The 25,939-nt window shown below is 32.0% G+C and overlaps 3 protein-coding genes across 5 annotated transcripts; 1 reads left to right on the top strand and 2 right to left on the bottom strand.

Annotated features, from left to right (window-relative positions):
- On the bottom strand, nucleotides 1–8,272 carry LOC134247736 (CCR4-NOT transcription complex subunit 7-like). Its single transcript, XM_062730095.1, has 7 exons — nucleotides 8,166–8,272; nucleotides 6,893–7,070; nucleotides 6,440–6,633; nucleotides 6,038–6,199; nucleotides 5,530–5,707; nucleotides 3,805–3,882; nucleotides 1–3,522 (listed from the first exon to the last, which is right to left on the bottom strand). Exons 2-7 carry the CDS (start codon nucleotides 7,004–7,006, stop codon nucleotides 3,355–3,357), a joined length of 894 nt encoding a protein of 297 aa, XP_062586079.1. The 5' UTR covers nucleotides 7,007–7,070; nucleotides 8,166–8,272; the 3' UTR covers nucleotides 1–3,354.
- Nucleotides 8,273–8,320: 48 nt separating this feature from the next.
- LOC134247735 (vacuolar protein sorting-associated protein 37A-like) lies at nucleotides 8,321–18,263 on the top strand. 2 transcript variants are annotated; one of them, XM_062730094.1, is made up of 12 exons: nucleotides 8,321–8,505; nucleotides 8,668–8,742; nucleotides 9,159–9,273; nucleotides 9,407–9,495; nucleotides 11,552–11,705; nucleotides 11,817–11,881; nucleotides 12,255–12,382; nucleotides 12,639–12,697; nucleotides 14,289–14,451; nucleotides 14,788–14,837; nucleotides 16,826–17,176; nucleotides 17,634–18,263. In XM_062730094.1, the coding sequence occupies exons 1-11, from the start codon at nucleotides 8,399–8,401 to the stop codon at nucleotides 16,895–16,897; spliced, it is 1,077 nt and encodes a 358-aa protein (XP_062586078.1). In that variant the 5' UTR covers nucleotides 8,321–8,398; the 3' UTR covers nucleotides 16,898–17,176; nucleotides 17,634–18,263. The 2 variants fall into 2 exon arrangements, with proteins under 2 accessions (XP_062586078.1, XP_062586076.1); XM_062730092.1 differs by having other exon boundaries at nucleotides 11,814–11,881.
- Nucleotides 18,264–19,939: 1,676 nt separating this feature from the next.
- On the bottom strand, nucleotides 19,940–25,728 carry LOC134247743 (AN1-type zinc finger protein 2A-like). 2 transcript variants are annotated; one of them, XM_062730117.1, is made up of 11 exons: nucleotides 25,560–25,728; nucleotides 25,301–25,343; nucleotides 24,931–24,982; nucleotides 24,554–24,685; nucleotides 24,086–24,130; nucleotides 22,692–22,807; nucleotides 22,277–22,399; nucleotides 22,136–22,187; nucleotides 21,851–21,927; nucleotides 20,820–20,907; nucleotides 19,940–20,562 (listed from the first exon to the last, which is right to left on the bottom strand). In XM_062730117.1, exons 1-11 carry the CDS (start codon nucleotides 25,612–25,614, stop codon nucleotides 20,542–20,544), a joined length of 804 nt encoding a protein of 267 aa, XP_062586101.1. In that variant the 5' UTR covers nucleotides 25,615–25,728; the 3' UTR covers nucleotides 19,940–20,541. The 2 variants fall into 2 exon arrangements, with proteins under 2 accessions (XP_062586101.1, XP_062586100.1); XM_062730116.1 differs by having other exon boundaries at nucleotides 19,945–20,500.
- Between the last annotated feature and the right edge of the window lie 211 nt (nucleotides 25,729–25,939).

Here is a 25,939-nt window from a genome sequence, read left to right as displayed (position 1 = left end):
TTGTTTTATGCTATCATTGGACTGGTCATCCCCATGACATATTTATTTACAATTCATAAAAAGACAACCAGTTCCATTACATCTAGACGACAGTAAAATAATAAAGGGGCCACACAAAATGTACAGCAAGACATCAGCCCAACATACGTCACACCCCTCCCCCTCCAATGGCAACAAAGGACATGACAAACTAATAGTCAATACAAACAGAAAATTAATCAAGGAGAAGTAAATTCAAGTTTTGAGAAAAACATTACTAAATACAGCAAATTTAAACATACATTGGGATTGTAATGGACAAAACTTCTTGCAGAGAGAAACTGACAACTTGACTTTCAGTAGTTCAAAAGATTGTTTCAAGTCAGTCATCTTAAATAATACACTTGCAGTTATATGTGAAATAAATCCTCCAACATTTCATTTTGTAAAATATTTGCCAGCAATATTTTTACAATGGTCTCTTCTGAAAACATGCATCTAACCTATTGTATGTATCTATACTTCATAAATCACATTCTTTCAACTTCTCTTCATATTTATTTCCAAAGTAAATACCTTTGAAAATGTATGTAATTTTTTTTAGAATTAACTGTAAAAAAATTATCATTTTAACAGAATTTTGGTGTAAAAGTATACACACACATATTTGATTCAAATTAAAAATCAAAAGATAGAGACAGTATGAAAACACTACAAGAAAAATACACAAGTGAATTGATAAAATTTTGCAAATAATGCATCATGATAAAAAAAAAATCTGACACCAAACAAATATGAAGTGGCTGGGTTGGAGGGGGAGCCATTCCAATTTAAAGCTACCTAAAATAAACAACAGTTCTAATTTTGGATGTCAGAGTTTTGGGGGTGAATTATACATTGACAATTAAAATAGCACTTTCAGCAAATAATTAATGCATGTAAAACTGTCCTCAGCATTGAACAATCTAAGCATCATTTCAATGTATAATTGCATCCTGACAGTCCATTAAAACTTTCAACACATTTTGAAACTTTAAAATAGATCACAGTCTCAAATTATGGGGGAAAAAAATCATGTACTTATCAATGAAATCGATTCTCTACAGCCAAGAGATTGAAAATTGCTCAAACATCACAAATTTGTATATAAGGACAAAAAACAGTAATCTGTGTCAATAAAACAAACATGAATGCAAGAGACATGTTCTAAAAAAATCTTAAAACAAAGATTAGAAGTTGACCTGGTAATATTTATATGGATTTTAATGAGTTGAAATAAAAGCACACTATAAACTCATATTACATTGAGATCAATTTTTCAGGTTTCATTGATAACAAAATACAAACATTATACAGTTAGTGGGGGGAAAATGTTAAAATAAAAATTCAACTAAAAACAATTTCTGCAATGACCTATAGATGCGTTGACTATGAAAAAAAATAGTAAAAATTAATTCTGAATGAAGGATATGATCAAAGCTGTCTATTTTAATGACAAAATATGTAATGAAAGCCCTTTGGATTCTAAAATAGGAAAACTCTGACCATATCCATTGTTGAGAATAACACAATAGAAATCAAATTACATGTCACAAAAACACACTGAACAAAATAACCGTCTCTAAAGCATTACTCCCAATATACATCATCTCTGACAATTTAATTCTTCATACGTGGAATCTTGGATGCCAGCAATTGAAAAATTACCTTGACATTTGATGCAGTTAATTAAAACTGTTGTTTAAAAAAAACACTTAAAATCTTTTCCAGGTTTGACAGTTAAATCCATTAATGGCTTTTCAACTGCCAAACACAATTCTGGCTGATGTCTTATAAAATTAAAAACAACAAAAAAAGTACAGAAAAAAGATAGGGTTATGTATGCATTAAAAGAATTGTTAAGTTTTTCCTTGAAATATGTAAAATGTTACTAGTATTTTGCTTTTGAAATTATTTTAACTACCACATTTAAATTATGACAGACTGCTTTTCTAAAATTCCAGTTGAGAATGAATGTTCCAAACATCATACAATTTAAATCTCCAGCCTGTCTTATAATTGTCATGGACAAAAAAAACATTTGCTTACATCAATTTTGTCAGTGAAAAAAAGATCAATTCGTCATTGAAAAAGAGCAGAGGAGAACAAAAAAATGCCAATCTGACCTCTTTTAACTTTAAATCTCACTGCAATGTTTGTGTCCATCTTTCAATAAAAAATACAGAATAACATCAGAATTAACACTGTATATGAAAATTGCACAATGACTGATCACAGCTTTGACTGTTAAAAAGATACTAACAAAGATAATTAAAAGCAAAGTCATGTAATATCACATTCACTTTATATGTCAAAACATTGACTATCAAATGGAATTTTAGATCATAAATTTTCCAAAGAAAAATTTCATTATCACACTTAAATTGAATGTTTTCATGGTAATTTCAATCAATTTCATTACATACAGTGCTGCAATGCAAGAGAAGGGTACAAGCTAATTTAAAATATAGAAAATTCCTGGAGATGTTTCTGTAAGAATGCAATAAGAAGAATAAAGTAAAGAATACATGTATTTGTGGCCCCATTTGAACATGTATACAGCAGATTTCTGACAATGAACCCCATGCCTTTATACAGACAGACATACAGACATCAGTGTATTAGGTTTTCTCTCAAGTTTTGAGTACTCTTTGTAAAATTATGAAAATGGATTTATATACAAAATTGCTAACACGGTTTTTGTTTCCCTTGTTCACAAAGAATATCAAAAATGGAGATAACACCTTATTAAAAATTGGCAAAATCCGCAGCCCTCTACCAAAGCAAAGAAAATGGCACCACTTGCCAGGATTACTAGAAAAGGCATAGGAAAGTCAATCTTAAATTGAAGGAGATTCTTTAAAATGTTTTAAGCCTTGAGGAAATAGTTTTACTATTAGTTGTTTTAATCTTTTCTGTAAATTTTTTGAAGGGTTGCCAACCATTTACACTGACACATTTTAATTAAATACTCTTGTAATGCTTCATGTTGAAATGGAAAACCATAAATACTATAAAATGCTTAAAGGCAAACAGTTGTCTTATAAGTTACCAAATAAAAAAAATACACAGTTGATCATTTCACCTTGCACTGCATGTACAGAGATTCAAAAACCATAGAAGTAAATCTCTATATTAATTAAAACAATTCACTGAGCCCTGACTCTCTCACAGAAATACTGTAGCTGATCAAAGAGAAGACTGGAAAATCAAGGACTAAAATATTGAATCTTTCCTCCTTCTAGCTGCCACAAAGTGTTTTGATCCACATGAAAATGCTGCCATTTTCTTTTCCTGGGTGCTGACTGCAATGTGCAGAATTATGTTCTAATTGCTCTATGAACTTGCTGACACAGAGTTGGAATCTTCCACAGTGGGTGTTGAATTGTGGTTTTGATAACTTGTCAAACTTTCATATCCTGAGCCATTCTGAACATAAGAAGTACCAAGTCCATAAAGGTGTCCACAATATTTGGCATCGTCAATATTATCCTCAAAGAACATCTGCAAGAATTAAAAATGTAAGTGTATAAAGAAATCTAACAGATACTAAGGCACAAAAAAAGATACATGTAATAAAGTTTTTTTTTAATCAACTTGCAAGAGCACAATATTTGCAAATGGTAGAGTTTAATTAAATGTAAAATTTCCAAAAAAAAAAAATTCACGTCTTCACAATGGACATTTTTTGTTAATAAACAACCAAAAGGGCTGCAAACAAATGTAATTTTATTTCAAAGTTTTGTTTAAATGGTTCATAGATATAATCAAAACATGAATCTTCACCTCTCTCATTTTGAAGAAAGCAGCTCCTGTCAGTAAGCTATCACTTCCTGCTTGATGTTGAGGGCCGATCCTTGTGATCTACAATGTTACAAAACACATGATTTATGCTTGAAAATGTAGTAGGACCTAGTTAGTCCAGATGCCAATTATCTGGGGAGTTCAACTTCTGCAGCATGTGTTTATATGTAAATTTTCAGACACTTATGAGTGTCCAAATTAACAAGGCCACACTGTATTATATCAATTTTGAATAAAATTTAAAGTACAAAATGTAATTGGCATTCACACATATTTCCTTTAAGGCAAGTCAGTTAAAAACTGTGAAAAATCTCTGACATAAATTCTCATTTGAATATCAATCGATAAACAGTATGAAAATGACAGATTCAAACTACAAAACTTCACTACAGCAAATCTTCATTAATATTAATAACGTGTGTTGTGGAATGTATAGCAAAGATATAAAAACACATCTTGATCGTAAAGCGGTTTATTTATAAACTTCATCTAATCTTTAGAAACATGACGTACAGCATTATGACATCACAAACTAGAACTGTCCAATTGGGACAAAATACCCCCCGCTGGGTTTTTCAGAAGTAAGTTTTTGCATAATAAAGATATGTATCAAACACGAATATAAAATTTTTCCATGACCTTGAACTTCAACAAGACACACCCTTGGGTCATTCTTGTGGAGAGGAACCTACCAAGTTATCATAGGATATGGACACACAAATGCCTGACCTGCCCCCAAATGACCTTGGGTAAGTAATGACACACCCATAATTGGGCAATCTTTGTGTGAAATGAAAACCTACCAAGTTTACCTTTAAGAAAGAATGGAATACGTTATTAAATTTTTCTACCAGTGACCTTGAAAACCTTGGGTCAAACACACCCTTGGGTTTAATAATTGTGAAATGAAAATTACCAATTGTTCTCCATAAGAAAGCTATAAACCTCCTTTTAAATTTTTACAGTGACCTCTTCAAGGTCATGACACACCCTTTGACATCTTAGATGTTGGGAAAGTTTATCCTTAAGAAAGATATTCCGGAAATTAAATTTTTCTACCAGTGACCTTGAACTTCTCCGCTGGTCAACACCCTTGTGTCATTCTGTTGAAAACCTCTTATAGGAGGTAACCAAATTATGTTTTTCATGACCTTGAAAAATGACCTTGGGTCAAGGTCAAACATTGGATCATGGGCAATCTTTGGATAAATAAACAGTTTATCCATAAAATATATGTCAAACATGAATTTTGAAATTTTTCTCCCAGTGACCTTGAACTTCCCCAAATGACCTTGGGTCAAGGTCATTTTTGTGTGAAATGAGAACCTACCAAGTTTATCCATAATAAAGATATGGACCGGACACGAATTATGAAATTTTTCTTCCAGTGACCTTGGCAAATGACCTTGGGTCAAGGTCATGACACACCCTTAATGAGCAATCTTAGTGTGGAGTAGTAGATTCTAATGTCCCTCTGTACATTACATTTGCACAGACAGACGGACAGCTAGACAGACGGACAGACAGACAGACGGACAGACAGAAACAAACTTCGTCAAGAAAGGTAAGTGAATAATCCATACTCAACAAGATTTTGTGGATAGGGCTCATATAGGCAATGCCTGCTGCCCAATCCGTTTATGTAATTTTTACATAATAAAATATGTTCAAAACAAAACGAGATTTAATAATTGTGATGAAAATTACCTCTAATTGTTCTGCTACTTCCTGCAAACCTCCTTTTAAATTTTTACAACTCTTCATTAGATATTTGACATCGTAGATGTTGGGAAAGTAAATCCTAAGATATTCAAAGAAATCGGCCTCCTCCGCTGGTAACTGCGTATTTGTTAAAATCTTTAGGAGGTAACCAAAGTCATAACCACTGAAAATCACATCAAACATTAATTTATACCACTGGATAAATAACAGTAAAATAAATTAATGAAAGTTCAGCTTCCCTATTGGTACATTTTTTTTTCTATTCTGGGCAAATATGTCAGCAGAGATGCATAACAAGGATTTGAGCAGTACATTACATTTTAAACAAACTTCGTCAAGAAAGGTTACATACTTATACATTTGTAATAAACAATTAATACATTTCTGAATCAACAGTTTGGGTACCTTTTTTACAATTTGAACAGAAAATCATACAACTGTCATTTCACTTATTTTTCAGGAATAATTCTTTAAAAACTTTTAATTTCTTTACCTGTGAAATGAGAGCCATTTGACTTGGTCGCTTAGCACTATTCCTGATGTCATTAATAATTCCGCAAAATCATTCACATCTATCCCCTCTTCTTCATGCTTCTTGAACTGAATGCCTGAATGTTGTAGCAAGTCTATTGACTCCTGAGCATACATTTCTTCTCTGAAATATCAAAAGTTTCATATTTATCAATGTTCATGTAACATTTATCAAAATCTAGTCTACATTTTGATTCTATTTCTATTTTTTTTCTCTCAAATTAAGCATCATCTCATATTTATCTATGTAACATTTATCAAAATCTATATTATATTTTGATTTTGTTTCTTTTGTTCTCTTCATACATTATGTACTAGATGTATCACCATAACGCCCATATTACTTTAGTCTTTTGCTACTTACGTTAAATTATATCTAAAATTGAACTGCCACGTAGATATGGGGGATGGGGTCTGTCCATTTTCATCCATAAATGTAAGGCCCACCTGGATGATTTTTAGTAAGTCTACATTACATCTTAGAAGTTGATACTGATAGTCTGAAGTGCTTCGGAACTCTCCTATAGGCCTCGCTACAACTCCCGGAAATTCTGTATCCTGTACAAAAAAAAAATAGTCACATCAAAATGTGCTCCAGTATTTTAAACTTAATTCAGCCCAAACTATCAGCTGCCTCTACGCTACCTCTCCTTGGTAACCAAATAAACTGCCAATATCCCAACATTGTAAAATTGTGATATTTTGTCGACTACATTTGAAAAACTATTAAATGTATTGAATAGATATGTCCGATTTTTGACAGAAAAGTACTAAAAACTTCTGTGTAATAAAAGGCTGCATTAAATTGAATACAAACCATAGCAACAAATCTGTATCGCTGAATAACATGGCGGATCTTTTTAAACTCCTCTTCCAGATTGCTGTTCCAGACATCTTTGATGCCATACTCAGTCTGTGCTACCGAAGGCATATCAGCATATCTGCCCCTACCAAACCCTGCCTTCCAACACTTCTAGATTACGTTTACACCTCTCCTAAACAATGAATGTAATAATATGAACATCCTTTTCTTTTATAAATATGAATTTTTAAGGACAAGGCTTAATTTTTGTCCTCCATCTCCTTTTCTGAAGTTTTCAATTTATAAAGCAGATACATAATAAACTTTTAATTTTCTGAATTATGGAATATTTTTGAATATCAAAGATGTAAGCCCTGTCCTGCCAAATATCTTGAAGCCCAAGAAAATAATTTCATTTGATTTTAGCAATAATCGAACAATGCAAGATCATGATAACTTCAATCCTGAATCTATATTCTAACTAACTCCATACCCCTTTGCTTGTTAAACTTTGCTACCAATGATAGTACTATAGTTGATTCCAGAGAAAATCAACAAATATGAGAATTTTAATGTTTGGGAAATTTCAATACGTCTAGCCCGGCATCCATAATGGCAAATCTGTTCACCTACAACAAGATAAGTGCATCTCAGGGGGCCGAGCTCACAATTCTCTCAAACACAAGTACAACCATTATTTCAGTCTGATAAAATTACTGAAAACATAGATTTTGAAAGGCTTCCATAGTGCTATAAAAACAGGTTGGTGTATGATCAGGGGATGCTCACTCCTCCATGGCACCTGATCTCACCTTTGATGTTTTGGAGGTCCTTGTTTGCTCTACTTCTATTTTGTATTGTTTTATGGAATTTTGGTCTTGAATATTATTATCTCCATGTTTCATCAATAAAAATCATCCATAAGACTTAACTGCATCTACAGTTTCTATTCCATTTAAAATTATAACCTACCACTAAGCATCAATCATTTTCTATTCATGACAATTACCTGCTGGTACTGGACTCAGTATTAATTCATCTGGAATTGTCATTTATTTATTTTAGCAGATAAAAAATCTCAATTATTTGCAGCAATCACATATTCATGCCTATGTGTTAAACTTTGTTCCTGTGTTGGCTTAACCATGTTAACTAGTAAAGCATTACAAGTAGTTAAATTCCATGCAAAGTAACTGAAACTAACACAATGCATGCATGCTATACAAAATTTTAACGTTTATTTCCTGAATGAACACTGGATTTAATTTTCTAAGTTTATTTTACTTACACTTATCTATATTCAAGATATTGTGCTTAACTGCAGGAGCAATTAAATAATCAGTGAGTAGTGCTGAGGCGTCTACATTTCTCTTTACAATGGTCAAGTCTTCACAGTACAAAATTACACGCATGCTCTGAAAAGCGGAAATCGGACTATCGCAGAATTTGATGACGTTCATAGACTTCCTGTTTTCATTTGACTAAAAAGTTGTGTCGTGAAAGCTGTCAAAATATACAACAATGAGTTGGATCTTTGGAAATAAAAACAAAAACACCTCTTCATCACAAACAAATCTACAGGCCCACAGGACAAAACAAATCGATTCTCTAAAGAAAGCAAATTTGAAGTAAGTAACCATATATGTTTGCCATAATATTTGTAAATATTTCATGACTCATACTTTCATAAGAACTAGTATGAAATACAAGGGAAATGACGAAACAGTGTATAAATGTCAGTGTATGTCAGTGTTTTCAGAAAATTTCTAACTATAATTTTTTTGTTGTAGTCCAATTGAAGTTCTACCGAATACAGAATACAGAATAACATTTGTTACAGGAAACAATAACATAACTTTAGTCGTGTAAGTAGAATTTAATTAGAGAAATTCAGCATAGTAATATCTGTAATCAAATAGTACACAGCTCCTAACCGCAAGCCTTATAACTGGAAGTTGCTCGTGCTAGACTGTTTTTGGTGTCAATGTATAGATTATAATGAGTTGACAAATCACACAGCAGGGGCATGGATTGTGTACGCTGGGTGCAACTGATGAAAAAATCCTGACGTAATGCGAAATGGCACACTTAAGTGAAATTAGTTATATAGGGTTCAAAAAGCAAATTTAAAGAACTGGGGGACAATTAGATATGGATATCTACCATGTCTACATTCTTATATGTTTTAATCTGATGACATAATCAAAAAATAGGGTACTTATCTGAAATTCATTCAGCAAAAAAAAGAGATATACATGTCATGTTTTTTTTTAAATTTTAGATCTCTCCCTCCTCTGTTCCCACAAGACCCACCCTCAATATCCGTTCATCCCCCAGTATATCATCAATGGGTCGACTCGACATCGAAAATTATCAACTGTCCAAATCTCTCATCAGTAAGTTCATGTAACAGGATGAAATAAAACCAAATCAGTAATAATTATAAGGAAAGTACCTTGTAGGTAATCAATATCTGTACAACTGTTGTAATCAGTATTTTAATACCTAGCTGTATGTCTTTCTTTCCAGTTTTCCATGCATTCCAGTCTCGCTGCAGTAGTTCAGTCCATTATTGATGAATTTAAGTTGCACCCCCCTCAGCTTCAATCAAATAATTTGTAAGCATTGGGGTTTGCTAATTGCTATTTTATGTTATAATTTACACTTAGTTGCAACTTATCTGCCGAGAGGACAATATTTGAGCACTTTTTGATAGATTCAAAGCAGAAAAAAGACTCTGAAAGTATTAGCAAAGGAGTAAATTATATTTTACTTAAATATATCTCAAAAGTAACTAAATTTTTAGATAAACTGTTTAGTTTTCTGTCTTACACTTACTTGCTTATTAGCTCACCTGAGCGGAAGGCTCAAGTGAGCTTTTCTGATCAAAATTTGTCCATTGTCTATCGTCGTCGTCGTAGTTGTTGTAGTCGTCGTTGTTGGAAAACTTTTCACATTTTCATCTTCAATCACACCACGAACACCTCGGTGTTGCCAATTTCAACCAAACTTGCCACAAAGTATCCTTAGGTGAAGGGGATTCAAGTTTGTTAAAATGAAGGGCCACACACGCTTCCAAGGGGAGATAATTATGAATTATTGAAAAATTAATGGCATTTTAAAAAAATCTTCTTCTCAAGAACCACTGAGCCAGGAAAGATGAAACTCATGTGGAATCATCCTCAGGTGGTGTAGATTCAAGTTTGTTCAAATTTTTATGACCCCCAGGACGTGTTTCGGGGTCCACAATTGATTAAAATTTTACATATGAATATAAAAATCTTTAAAAATCTTCTTCTCACTAACCACTGGGCAGGAAAGATGAAACTCATGTGGAAGAATCCTCAGCTGGTGTAAATTCAAATTTTTTCAAAACATTTACCCCCCGGGGTAGGGCGGGGCCACAATAGGGAATCCAAGTTTTACATAGAAATATATAGAACAATCTTTAAAAAATCTTCTTCTCAAGAACCACTGGGTCAGGAAAGATGAAACTCATGTGGAAGCATCCTCAGGTGGTGTAAATTCAAATTTGTTCAAATCATGACCCCCCGGGGGTAGGGCGGACCACAATGGCCGATCAAAGTTTTACATAGGAGTACCGGGTATATCTTCTTCTCAAGAACCGCTGGGCCAGGAAAGACGAAACTCATGTGGAATCATCCTCAGGTAGTGTAGATTCAAGTTTGTTCAAATCATGGCCCTTGGGTGTAGGGTGGGGCCACAATGGCCGATCAAAGTTTTACATAGTAGTATATAGGGGAAATCTTTAAAAATCTTCTTCTCAAGAACCACTGGGCCAGGAAAAATGAAACTCATGTGGAAGCATCCTCAGGTAGTGTAGATTCAAATTTATTAAAATCATGACCCATGGGGGTAGGGTGGGGTCACAATGGCTGATCGAAGTTTCACATAGGAGTATATAGGGAAAATCTTTAAAAATCTTCTTCTCAAGAACCACTGGGCCAGGAAAGATGAAACTCATGTGGAAGCATCCTTAGGTAGTGTAGATTCAAGTTTGTTCAAATCATGACCCCCGGGGGTAGGGTGGAGCCAAAATGGATAATCAAATTTTTACATAGGACTAGAGAGGGAAATCTTTAAAAATTGTCTTCTCAAGCACTTTAAAGCCATGATTAGTGATATTTATATGGAATCAATCTCAGGAAGTGTAGAATCTAATTTGTTCAAATTATAACCCCCAGGGATAGGGTGGGGATCCTTTTTTAGCCTTGAAATTTATTTTAAAAAATCTTCTTCTCAAGAATAGCAAAGTCATGATTAGTGATACTAGTTTTTATATGGAAGCATTTTTGGGTAGTGTAGAATTAAGTTTGTTCAAATACTGATTTAAATTTATTCAAATCATGGCCCTTTGGGGTAGGGAGGGAAACAAAGGGGAGTCAATTCAAATTTTTATGAAGTTACATATAGGAAGAAAATGTTTTTAACAAATCTTTTGCATCAAGAACAGCAAAGTATTATGCTGTATTAATATGAAGGCATTCTCAAGTAGTATTAAATTCCCCCCTTCAGTAAACTGTTCTGTTCTGATCTGATTTATGCTTTTCCCAGCCGATTTGCTCAGGTGAGCGATGTGGCCCCTGGGCCTCTTGTTTTCTTTTGTACTGTAAAGGAATACATTCATGACATTTCTATTTTAATTATTCTCAGTGGTGTAGTGGGACCCCCTCCATTTCCCCCGGCTACTTCCTCAGTGTCTGGTTATTCTAGTTCTGGGAGTCTAGCAGGTTACTACCAGCCACCAGGTGCTCAGTATGGAACCGGTCAGCCAGAACCAATGCAAGGCACTGAAAATTCCACAGAGGTACATTATAGACATTGATACTAGTGTGGGCTGTAGCTGTTTTAAAAAAAAATTTAGCAGAATTATTTATGGACAGAATATGACAAGTTTTATTTGTTTGTTTTCTAGCAGGCTGGAGTATCACCAGGTAGAGTTCCTGATGTGTTTTCAGCCTTTCCAGATCTTAAAACAAAAAGGTTTGTAAGGTTATTGCACATGGAATTTTTTCATAGATAATCTATTCTTTCAAGTTTTACTGTTCAGGTTTACATATATATCTAAACTACTGACAACTACTTTTATATACATGCATGTATATTAAAAGACATGAAATATACATAATTATCTTACTTTTGTTTTTTTTAATATGTCAATAATGTCATCTGTATCTTTTAAAAACAAGATACTTTTTTAAAGTTTTCATTATCTATTCAGTTTAATTTATTTTGATTTTATTGAAGGGAAATAGATAAGGGGATACTTATTTGGGGGTGGGATGGGTGGTTTGAAGGTTTTGAGAATTATATTTATTAACATAATTGTATTCTATTTAACACCTTTTTTCCCCAGCCTTACACAATTGTATGAATTACAAGATGAAGAAGACAAAATTTTAGAAATGATCCAGAAATTACCAGAGGTGGGAAAATTTGCCGAGGAAAGAGAGAAAATTTCCAGTGAATGCATCGAATTGGCTAGTAAGTAACTTTGTACATTTTTTATAATCTATAAATAAGTGGGTAGTGAAAAATGCATCCAGATACATGTATCTTGATATTAAAGTATGAAGTAGTAATTTGAGGGCTTGATTTTCTATTTTATTGGAATATACATGTATTTTTCCATTTGCCATTGTCTTTTGCTTTTAGGTGAAAAAAAAACATAATGGAAAAATATAAGGCATCACCATAAAAATATACATTTCTTAATATATGCCAATATGTTTATTTGCAGGAAGCAATTTAAGTTATAAACCAATACTGGAACAACTCAGACAATGGATTTTAGAAAAGGTATGGTGCTGATATAATATATGGCGAAGTTATTCCTTTTCAGGGCATTTGAAAATTGATAAATATAAATTATCTTTTTTTAAAAAACAAGCAAATTCAAAGAATTGTGGTCCCTGGCTCTCTGTGTCTTTGTGGAAGAGATGTCAAATATGAATGTCCTATCATATGTCATTTAGAAATTATCACCAAAGTTTTTTTTTTTTTTTTTTCAAAAATAAGGTCAATCGTGAAGGCCAAGGTCAAGGAGTCAGAAATCATAGCATGCTCGGAAATATCTTGTCATAGGTAATGCACATGTCAAATATGAAAGCCCTATCTCTTCTCAATCAAAAGTTAAAAGGAACAGGATGCGTTTGTGAAACACTGATGACCCTGTATGGTAACAAAGCAAAGATCAAACTTTTCTTAAATGCAAATTAAAATATATTGGATTCCAAATTTTAAAAAGTAGGTCAAACTCCAAGGCCAAGGTAAAAAGGGTCAAAGGTATCCAATGAAAGGTCTTCTCACAAGGATTACTTATATGTGAAGTATGAAAGCCCTAGCCCTTACCATTCAAAGGTTGTGGCCAAGGTTAAAGTTTTTAAAGAGAAGGTCAAACTCCAAGGTCAAGGTCAAAGTTGTTGATATCCAGTAAAAGGTCTTGTCACAAGGAATAAATGTGTGAAGTATGAAAGCCCTAACACTTCAAATATTATGGTCAAATTTTTTTTTAAAAGTAGGTCAAACTAGAAGGTCAAGATCAGAGGGTCAAATATCTTGTTATCCAATGAAAGGTCCTGTCACAAGGAATAAATATGTGAAGTACAAAAGCCCTAGCCCTTATTGTTCAAAAGTTATGGCCAAGATTAAAGTTTTTAAAAAGTAGGTCAATCTCCAAGGTCAAGGTCAAAAGGTCTAAGTGCTTGATAGTTGATATCCAATGAAAGGTCTTGTCACAAGGATTAAATATGTGAAGTATGAAAGCCCTAGCCCTCACCCTTCAAAAGTTATGGCCAAGGTTATAGTTTTTAAAAAGTATGCCAAGGTCAAGGTCAGAAGCTCAAAGTTCTTGTTATTCAACGAAAGGACTTCTCACAAGGATTAAATATTTGAAGTATTAAAGTCCTAGCCCTGACCGTTTTAAAGTTATGGCCAAGGTTAAAGCTTTTTCATAAGTACGTCAAGGTCAAAAGGTCAAAGTTGTTGATATCCAATGAAAGATCTTGCCACAAAGAATACATATGTGAAATATAAAAGTCCTAGTATCTACTGTTCAAAAGTTTTGGCCAAAGTAAAAATTAAAAATTTTTGTGTAAAAGTGGGTCAGACTCCAAGGTCAAGGTCAAAAGATCAAATTTGGTGGTACCCAAAGAAAGGTCTTGTCACAAGGATTACACATGTGAAATATGAAAGTCTAGCTCCTTAAATCAAAAATGGGCAAGGTTAAAGTTTTTGTGATGGATGGACAGACAGACAGACGGACTGACGTACAGACAGACAAATGAGATTTAATGTCCCCTGTTATCCTATTCAAGGCATGGACATATGGGAAATGGAGAATGTTCCTTATTTTTAGAAGATTTGTGTGAATTTCAATTATAATTTATAGAACAACGTTTATGAGAGAGCACAAGAAGAGTTTGAACAACATCAGAAGAGACTAATGACCAGATCAGAGGATTTTCACCCCTCTGTGATCCAAAACAACCTCAAGGTGGCACTAATGGAAGCAGAGGAAGAATCTGAAAGCATTGTAGACCAGTTCCTGGAAAGTAAGTTGCATTTAGAGAAGATTGTTAGATTTTAAAAATGTGAAAGGAGATCCTTGGGCCAGAGCATTGTCTGATTTGCATTTATTTCTCTCTTTCTCTGTCCAACAAAATACATAAAATGAATTATTTTCATCTCATATATATGAAATAAATTATTATTCAAGATCAAAAGTCCATAAAACAGTACAATCATATACATTTTATTTATTGATGATTTCATACAAGAGAACCCTGTCAAAAGGTAAAATTACTAGGGTACCTCTATGATACCTGTGTATGTTGCTTATGCTTATACATAAATTTATGTTTGCTTAATATCAAAATTCTTTTTTTCAGAAAAAATGGACGTGGAGGAATTTAAACAGAGATTTATTCAAACAAGAAGTGTAAGCATCATTTATTCATTAAACTAATGTGTTAGTTTTTTCAGTATCTACTTTGTTTGTAGTTTATAATGAAAATTACATATTGTACATTTAAAAGTGTAAATGTTAATTTGATGAATTTTATTTTTGAAAACACGTGCAGTAAAGACTGCATTACATGTATGTACAGTCAAATCTCTTTTATCTCAAGTCTTATGAGAATAAAACTGTAAGATATTGGATGATCTGAGATATTGAGGTTAAGGTGGAATGCCACACCAAATTTTTATTCTATAGATCTTTGAGTCATCCTTTTTAAACAATGGTTTCAGCATTGAAAGGCCGTTATTAGCCCTTAATTATTTTATATTAATTTTTTTGTATTTTTTCAATAAACATGATAAAATTCATAATTATATCAAATAATTTAATTCTGTTTTACATAAGCGGTCTCTCATTGGCTCTTTCCAAAAAAACTCATAACATTTTGTATAATCATGTTGCTTGTCGCGGGAAGTGTAACCAGTGTCCTAAAACCATCAATCCCCTCATTTCCAGTCCTTCGTTTCATGAAGAAATGGGCGTGTCGTTATGTTACCTTTGACTTCAAACAGTTGCTCGAACGTTTCCTCATGTAAAATTTTACCATCAATGGCTGCTATTGTATGTACCAGTTTTTATCTCTTTTTCTCATCACTTCCGTTAAAACTGTTGTATTTGGATGAAATTTGAGATATTAAAAACAACACAATTTTACATCCCCAATTTTTAATTATTTTAAAATTAAATTATAAGGAATGATCCTTTTTAAACAATATGGTTTCAGCATTGAAAGGCTTTTTTATAATCCGCTTAATTATTTTATATTAATTTTTTTGTATTTTTTCAAAGAAAATGAAAAAATTCATTTATATCCAAATAAGTTGTTTTGGAGTTAAAAGTTTACTGTAAATGAATGCATCATATGAATATCTTATAAAATATGTAAAGAAAGGCTGGTTAGAACTTTTTAATTTTTTTTATAAAAAATTATGAAAATAAAACACATTATTTGTGAATATTTTTTAAACCTATGGTTAAAAACACCATAAAATTAGTAACAACTAAGGACAACATGTTTGTCAATCATATTTTAAAAAGAAATTGAAACGAAATTGAGAAATTTTAGAGAAATCAATTTTTTTTTAATATTTGGACCTAACCCGATCAAAATTAAACTGATCCCGATCAAAATTAACACAAAATGAATAAAATGCTAATTTATTGCCTCTTCATGTATTTACAGTGAAGAAATCTATTTTATTGTCAGGTTCAATATTGTTTTAACCCTTATAACACCCAATCAGACTAGTGTTATTGGGGAAATGTTATTTATTTCCAATAATTTGCAATTATGGTTGGGATTGGTTTAATTTTGATCTGGATTGGCCAAAATTAAAAAAAATCAATTTCTCTAAAATTTGGCTATTTCGTTTCAATTTCTTTTATAAATATGATGAATGAACATGTTCTTCCAAGTTATGACTGGTTTCAAGAAGATTTTAACCACAAGTTTAAAAAATATTCACAAATTATGTGTTTTATTTTCATAAATATTTTTTTATTTAAAAAAATTTAATATCTATACGGCTTTTCTTTACATATTTTATTAGGTATTCATGTGATGCATTCATTTACAGCAAAAATTTTACAAGAAAGTATCTTATCTGGATGTGAATAATTTTTTGAATTTTCTTTGAAAAAAATACAAAAAAATTCATATAAAATAATTGAAAGCGAATGACGGCTGAAACCATTGTTTGAAAAGGTTGACTCAGAGATCTATAAAATAAAAAGTTGGTGTGGCATTCCTCCTTAAAATAATATGTGGTTTGACTGGATTAGAATATCAATTAAAAACATGTCTTAAAATAAGAAAGCTGTAAATATTCATGGTGATTGGCTGCAGGTATCAAACCAGTTGATTATATATATTTTTTAAGTCATTTGATTTTTTTTCTTCATTCTAGTTGTGTCATGCCAGAAGGTCTAAGGATGAAAAACTAACTCAAATAATACTACAGCATGGATATAGAAGCTGAAAAACTTGCTGTGCATGAGTTTTGAGGTTCATAAACCGGTCCCGAATTTGTGTTGGAAATCACTTCTCATAAAGTCACATGAAAATATTCGCATCCATTATGAATGAAAACATTTAGGAAGATTTCTGTCTGATTGATTTTTCAAAAGAGCTTTAAAACAGGGTTTAATCTCTATAATTTGTATCAATTTGTATAATCAGATCCAGAGATTGAGCATCCAACATTGTTTTATCATATGCATGTAAATGTACAAGTACTTCCAACTATATTTATATAATAGTGTCACATGAAAATATTCACTGTTGTTATTATTTATGCCCATTTGATTTTTTCCTGAAAATAATGGTGGTAACACAGCGCACTTGCAAAAACTGTGTGATGCTAGAATTTTCATGCTTAGTTATTTTGGTTACTAGATTTTCTCTGTCACAAAGAGCTGTTAAAGACTGACAGGGTTTAATCTCTATAATTTGTATCAATTTGTATATAATTAGTTTGAAACTTTGTTGTACACATTTATCTCAGATTCCTTAGAATAAATATAACTGTTTTCAAATAATATTTGTCTATTTTCTCCTACTTGTGTAAATTGTATAAATTAAGTTTATATATTTAATAAAATTCTCCTATATGCATGTAAATCACGTACAGTGCTCTATTTCGGCATAGTATGCTTACGCTATATAAATCCTATATTTATCTGTACAAAGACAGGAAGCATAATAATTATCTATAGTAAGCTCAGCAAATACACTAAACATTGTAACTTCCAAAGAATACTTTTAAAGAGAAAGAAGTCCATAATTATTTTTAAAAATTCAATCATGTAAAATTTGGAATGATTCATGCTTTTCATTTTTCTACTCAACTGGAACATTGAGTGAAGACTTTTGTACTATTGTATTTTTGTTTCATTTACTTTTGTTTAAGATACATGTAGTCTCTGTGCAATACATCTTTTAAATGTTCCCCTATAGACCGATGTCTTTAAAGAACAGATGGTATTTTATTCATTGCTTTCATACAGACATTAGCACGAATAATGATTACTTTGTATTTGCCTATTAACTTACCATTGTTATTTTTCAAGAAAAGATTTGTTGGTTTAATTGATTCTAAAAAAAATGAAATGTTTGGTGTGAAGTTTCATATAGTATATTTCTGACATGGATTGCAAGTATAATTTACCAGAAAAACTTGAGCGAAAAAGTCAACAACTAGACAAAAAGTGTAAGTAATTTATAATGCACTCATCTTGTTGTGTAAAGTTTTTTGTGAAGGAAAGAAGATGGTTGTTAAAAGGCTGCAGTTACAAAAACTGTTATGTGATAAAAGCTATTGAAAAATAAATATTGTTAACCATTAATGGTGTCACTTGGTGGAGTAAAATGTATCACAGGTACAGTTGTATATCGTAATCTCAAACAGTGATATCTCAAATACGATGAAATTTTCCAGTGATTTGGCAATATACATGTTTTGACTGTATATTATAGTACATGTATAAATTGCACTTGAAGTCCATGGAAAGTATCTTTTTGAAGTAAATTATACAAGCTTAACACATTTACATAACTCCTGCATGCTAGGGGTTCACCGCAAGACACTACTGACTTGGCGCCACATGTATAAGGAGTGAAAGGACATTGAAAAGTATTTTTTACATTAAGAGAGGAAAAAAGTTTTAAGTCAAAGATGTAAAGACTTTGGCCATAATGCTAAGCTTGGAATCATTTTGAATTCTTTATACATTTATACATGAAATTAAACTCTGACCTTCCGGCTCTGGGGCCATAAAAATTAGATGAGCTCTCTTTTGATCTCAGTCTCACTTTACAAAAGGGAATACATCGTGGACAGGTGAGATGGAGATCAAAAGTGAGCTTGTGCAAGTTTTGTGACCCCAGAGTCTGTTTTCAAAAATCACCAATGCTAAAGATTACCATAGTTAAACATTACTACATTGTTAAATCATAGTTAAATCTGGAAATAAAATAAGTCAAAACGAAGTTGGTATGATAGGACTCCCTTTTTGTTCAACATAAATGATTTCCCTTTCATTCAATATCATTCAAAGATATCCCTTGACGAAGATCAAAATACAATTAACAAAAAAAAATAAACAGTTTAAAATAATTTATTGAGTCAACAATAAAAATTAAAATGTCATGTACATATATATTACTTGAAACTCAGATGCACACAACAATTAATAAAAAGTGCATCAAGAATTAAAGAGGGCAGAAATTTAATTATTTTGAAGACAACATTTTGATAAATCAATATATATACTGTCACTTTTTTCAAAATAAAAGACAAGTATAGTAATGGTTATGAACTATAATTTCCACTTTGAGTTAATATTACACATAGTACATGCACATGTACTAGAGAAAGCCAATCTTGCCAACCTTTAAATACAAAATTAAGAAAACTTTTAAAAAGCCCTCAAGGTTGAATGATCTATTAATAATGCAAAGGTTCATAAAAAATAAAAATGAAGGCTTTTAATATATACTCTTGGTAATTCTAAACCACTTGCCTTTTGGGAAAAGATTAAAAACTTTTAAAGACTAATGCAAACGTATCTGACAACCATTGCACAAGAGGAAAATACAATGTAAATAAATAAATCTACATCAATCAAACTTAATAATAAAAAAAACCCACATTGTTTGGTTAAAAAAATTTAATTAATAGTTTCTCAGGCCAAAAAAATCAAAATTCAATGCGGCAGGCAGGCTTTTTTTTTTTTTTTGAAGCATGTTCAATAAAATGATAATATCTTCTAATTCTTAATTTTTGTTCTCTGAAATTAGTTATATGTATTCATCTTTAAATAATGTTATTCTAAACATTTATTTAAAAGTTAATTCATAAAACACTGTAAATTTAGAAGAAATATATTGTTTTTTTGAATTTTTTGGCCTGAGAAACAATTAATTAATTTTTTTTGGCCTTAGCATTCATGAAAAGGGGAATATCTCCATTTTCTTTTTCAACTTGGAAAAATAGAAAATTGAGTTATTTCCCTTTTCAATATGTCAAAAAAATTGATCAATGCGGCCGTTTTTGAACTGATGCGGCAGTGCCTGAGAAACTATTGATTAATTTTTTTTGGCCTTTTCCTTCCAAAATTTAAAAACAGATGTGCCTGCCACACTGAAAAAAGTAATAGCTGTTTAGTTTAAAAGGTAATTTTACAGGACAATATACACGTATAAACTGTTGCACATTTTGCCACTTTAAGTAACTTGGAACATTTTTAATGCTTAATTCTTCTGTGTGAGAGATAAACTGTGGTTTGTACACGTATCTTTTAAGAATTATCAATGCATACACTAGTTCATTAATACATTACCACAAAAAAACATGCATAATCTGAATACAAGAAAAATTTCAGAATTTCTATTCAAGATGACCAACCAAATATTACAATAAATTTGAATAAAATAATTTAATAATAATACAGGTATAAAATATTCAATATGTTAGCGATGTTCATAATAAAAAGAGAACACAGTTTTCCTGAATAAAATTTAGTCCTCGTCAAGATAGCTGACATGATGTTTTATTTGCTTCTCTACGCTGGGCGGCTTCTTGCTACAATAGAAAACAGACAAGGCTGAATTCTAACCTGTTTTCTATCTTGCTGCCAACAGCATCTGTTGTAAAAAGGAAAGGAAAATAGAATTCTTAACATGTGATTCACAAATAACATGTGTACTGCTTGTGTTGATTTTTGGTTTTTGTTTGCATGCAATGAAAATGGAATGTTTGTATTCTTTGCAGGGAATAACCCTGGCCTTTCATCTTCAAATTTTATGACTCCATATCAAGATAGTCTTCTGTGTTGAGTAGCATATGACTTTTGAGATTTCTATCTTGTTTTTAATAAATCAAACCGACTTTTGAGACTTACCCTTCTCCTCTGTTCTCGCTGGTTCTCTTCCTGACTAGCTGCTATGGCCTGAGCTAAAAGTAGGTCCTCTTTTTCCTGTTGTGTCAGTCTGCAAAAATATGATTTCTATATATATTCAATCTGTTCACTTTATACAAGTTCACTTAAAATTACCATTACATATCACAAGTTATAGTTATAAAACCAAATATATACATTTGTGGTATCTCTCCACTATATAAACATATAGAGAGAAAATTTCTAACTTGACCTTCTTTGCTTTTCATGTATAAAAAATGAACAAAATAAGCAAGTAAAATGATACCTATCGATTCAACATGTGTACATAGAGAAAACGAGGAGCCTAGCTTTTGTTTACATTTTTCTTCACTTTTGTCAGCTGCACAGTCTCTAATGTTCATCCTTATTTTTGGGGTAGACCTTTGGTTAAATTTTCACGATAAACTTTTACTTTATCTTTAAATTTTACTCACGATAAATGTGTAAATATGTTGGAAAATATCTTTGCAATCATGCCATGAACAACTGCCAAACACCTCGGCGTTTTCTGTTCAATATGGCCTGTCTCCGTGTTTATCAGTGTTTCACGATAAAAGTTACTGAAACCGTAGAAAGTTTTTGATCAAATTGCAAATTAACTGGCTCGGACAAGTGTTCCCATCGGATGTTGTGTATCATCAAACTTCGGACGTGTTTCTTGTGTCAATTGATTATCATTTTTCATAAAAATATTCCCAGATCTCTTCACTATATATATTCCCTTCGAAATAGATTCCTTAACCTAATGAATTCTAACCGCCATGCAAGCCGATTTACACCTTGCGTCATTTTTCAAAATCTACGAAGTGCAATAATTTAAATTCGAAAATATTCAATTGTCTGTCTCAAATGTATATATAAGTAATAAATAACAAGTTTATAAACTTCAATGGGAATTGAAGTTTATAAACTTGTTATTTATTTCTTAAATCAAGGTGTCAAATTTATTCATAAATAAAGATAATAGCAAGAAAACAATATTTTGTCCTTACGGTTTTGAAGGTGCTTGTGGCTGAGATGAATTAGCCAAAGATTGTTGAATTGCCTGTGCTAATGCCTCATCTTCTGTCTGTAATAAGGAAAAGTAGAGTTCAATAAATTAATTGTACCAAACAAGTGTCTACGAAATATGAATACTGGTCACAATGTAAATGTAAAGATCCTATGTTTTTGCTACATGCAATAACAAACTAGGGGCATAGGAGGGGGAATTGATATTGAGATTTTTTTTCCTTTAAATCATGCTTAATAATAGAATACATGTATAATGTACCTACCATTCCCCCCTGAACAGATTGAGCTGCAGCGGCTTGCCTTTGCCTTCTCTCACTGAAAATAGATGAGTTATAATGAAATTCTTTTTTCTTCCAATATTTTTCATACATATATTACAAAAGAAATTCTTTATAGACCCCTACCTGTCTAGTTCCCTGCCTAGCTGTGACAAAGACGTTGTCTGAGGTTTAGTTTTCGGTTTACTACTAGCACCACTTGTTGTCGGCTTACTGGAAGACTGCATATTTCTAAATATAGCTGCAGCACTGAAAAAAATACATTTTATTATTTTTGTTGTACGACACTGAAATAAAGATGTATATTTATATACCAAAGTTAGATAAACTTAGAAATGCTCAATTACAAAATAAGATATTGAAAATTTCAGAGAAACATGCACAAAAGTCATGTCAAGTTTTCACTTTGCCGTCAAGAATTGCCGATAGTTATAGCAACACTTCTTGCCTCTGAGATGATAAAATAGATTAGTTTATTTTTTTGTATGCAGTTGGATTAAACTTTACGTTAGCATTACATTAAAATATTTTTTCCCCTTACCCCGTCCTAGACATTCCCCTCCCTGTGTCTTGGAACCCTTTACAGTCGTGATCCGTCTCAAAGCGGTGCTTCAGACAAAAGTTCTGTTGACATTTTTCACATAAAACTGGAACCAACTGTAAATAGCATGAAAAGTGCATTGTATTACACATTCACAATGTAAACTTAAATAAATCAATTACTTGAGGAACACATCTGCTTTGTTTTCTTTTATTTCAAGTACAGGTAAATATCAGTATCTTGAACATGGGATATCTCGAATACCCCGCTTATGTCGAAGTCTATCGCTGGTCCCAGCCGTTTTCTCTCTATAAATGATTTAAAAAACACCTGATATCTCGAACACGGTAATCTCGAATACCCCGCTTATCTCGAAGTATATTCAAAGTCCCAAGCCCTTTTCTACCTGGCTTATCTCGAACTGCAGTGAATTTTTCGGTCTATTGAACACACCTGGCATCGTGACTTCACACATTCTCGCCAGTGGCTATTAATTAACACCTTCAAACCTGGAGAATCTTAATTAATCCCAAGCTCATGTTGGGTATCTGTGACAGGTTAATTGGTATGACAGCTTGGGTGTTTGGTGTAGTCTACGACCGATAAAACAAACCACTTCGCAGCAACTCAGAAATTAAATACAGACAATATTACCGATATTGCATTTAATAATATACTCTGTATAATTAAAATCGTAAATTCATTAAACTCAAATATTTTTCACAATAAAGTTAAACAGTTAAGTTGCAGCGCATAATGCACAGTGATTGATTACATTCATGTTTATCTGCATATCAATAGATAATCTTGACCGCCATTTGCATTGTTAGTTTCGTAAACTATATGTTCCTTAGTAGCACTTCGTAATGTTATACTTGCAAGCTATTAATAATAAACAAGTACACAGTTTGAATACTGATTATTTTTTAAATAACATTTTGCATTAAATTTCATCAAATTATGTTTTTAAAAAATTCAATAACGCTAATGATACATCCCGTTTGACAACGTAAGCATGGCCTGGAAAATGTAAATTCGCTGTATATGCAATTAGGCATGTATATTAAATTGTTTTACAATTATACACGATAAAGAAAACAACAACAATTGTTTTTCTTAATATTTATTGCGAATATGCTTGAGTTTTTACCATAAAGACTGCATGTTTGGTAATACAGGATAGTGTTACGCATGAAGATATATACGAAAAAACGGGAAATTATTGATTCGACTTTGGAAGATAACTTTGGATATCTCGAACCCCCGGATATCTCGAAGTCGTGTCCAGGTCCCCCAAACTTCGAGATACTGATATTTCACTGTACTTAAATCTAATAGATTGAGGATAGACATTGATAAAGTGATGTGTAGACAGAAGCTTTAGTGTTTCATACCTCTTTCTGTTTACACCCTTTGTGTGAACATTTGTTGGTGTAAACCTGAAATTTAAATTAAAGATGTTATTCATCAAGAAATTAGTGGATAAATTCAATATACAGTCTTTAAAAGTATACAGTATTAATTCTATCTGATGGAAACAATCTACATCATAGAATATAATATGGCTTTAGTTTTTAAGATCATGTAAAAACATTATAACTGTACATGGCCCACTATATTTTTCTCTCTTAAAACTAGTTAATAAATCATTAAAGTAAACCAAAATTCTAAAATTAAAGCTTTTCACCCAAAAGCCTTAATCTTCACAAAAACTGAATATGGTCTGGATTACTTTCATAACTCTTTAGCTGCTAGCTTTTTTCCTATCTGGCTAATGTCAATGAAAGCTTAATTAATCCTTATATTTACCTAATACTAAGTAAGACTACTTAGGATACCGACTTTATGGATACACATCATACCTTTCTCCGTTTGCGAGCGGGGTCAGATTGACAGTCCCGGTCTATGTGTTGGCCTACGACCACATCCGGCATCTCCTCCTTCTTGACAGGGATTGGTGTGTTGCATAGTGGACAAACAGGTACCTGGTTATCCTAATTTAGATTAATGAATAGATGTTTAAGAACAGGTCTATATATTTTTAACATTAAAAGGGGGAATTTAACTTGAATCTATGCTTGTCTGCTTGAAATTACTATGTGTCCGATGGCCCGACACATAAAAATTGCTATAATAGTAGATCTTAAGCAGGGGTGGCTAATGCCTGGCTAGTTTTTACAGTGCATTTCAAACACTGGTGACATTCAATTCCTCATAAAAATGAGGTGTTCTCACTGACCTTCTTGTATGATTCAGTACAATTGTGGGTATTGTAGTGTATGTGGTCTCGGCTACAAAAGAAAGCAAGACATTCAGTTCATTCACCCCAGAGAGGATTTGCGACTGCTCTTTAGATAGTTGCAACTAGATGATCTTGTTTACAAGTTAAAAGGGAAAGGTATGTGCCTGAAGTCTCCAGTATGATCATAAAATACACGACCATTGTCTTTATGTATCTTAATTTTGTCCTCCATGATATTTTTACTGTTATTTCACGAAATTCAGGTACAATTTTTAGGAAAGTAATATCTTTGTACGATTCATTGAAAGGATCTAAAAATGAAAAACAATGTTTTCTTCAATTTACATAAGACTGTAAAATTGCTTACCAAAATATCTGAGAACAAGCATCACATTTCATAGGTAGAAAATCTGAAAGTAAATGTGATTTTCAGATACATGACTCATAATTTCCTAAAATTTTGAATATATACACTGATTATATAATATAAATTGAGTTTATATAATGATAGGGCCAATCTACAGCAAATTAGTGGCTCTAAGCTTTGACATATCCATTCCATATCCAAATCATGTAGTCAGTTCTGTACTTTATCCATACAGTATAATTAGTTTCAAATAACATACCAAGTTGTTTACACGTTTTTTCATGGCAATTTTGGCCCAAGTCTGGAAACTCCATCTTTTACAATAAACAAGTAATTCTACTTTCTTCTACAAGTACTATATGGTGACCAGTGACTTTGCTGTTTAGTTTTTCACATAGCTATTTATAAGTTTCGTGACGTCATATCCGCTAAAGAGTAGTCATTAACTAAAATACTCAGTGGTTGGACTCAACTCCGAAGAATAAAATTTTAAAAGTAATTAAGAACGACAAAACCAAATAAGAAAAAATAAAAATAAGTTTATTTTCATACTAGATGTATTCAAATCTTAAATAATGTATACGCGCGCCATAAAGAGATTTACTTTTTGTAACTAATGCATACTCCCGTCTAGAGAAT

Source organism: Saccostrea cucullata, unplaced genomic scaffold, assembly GCF_032062105.1.
Source record: "Saccostrea cucullata isolate Sc308-1 unplaced genomic scaffold, CSIRO_AGI_Scuc_v1 ctg64, whole genome shotgun sequence".
Lineage (NCBI taxonomy): Eukaryota > Metazoa > Mollusca > Bivalvia > Ostreida > Ostreidae > Saccostrea > Saccostrea cuccullata.
The sequence above is the reverse complement of the archived record's forward strand: the minus strand, read 5'-3'. Positions and strand labels throughout refer to the sequence as shown.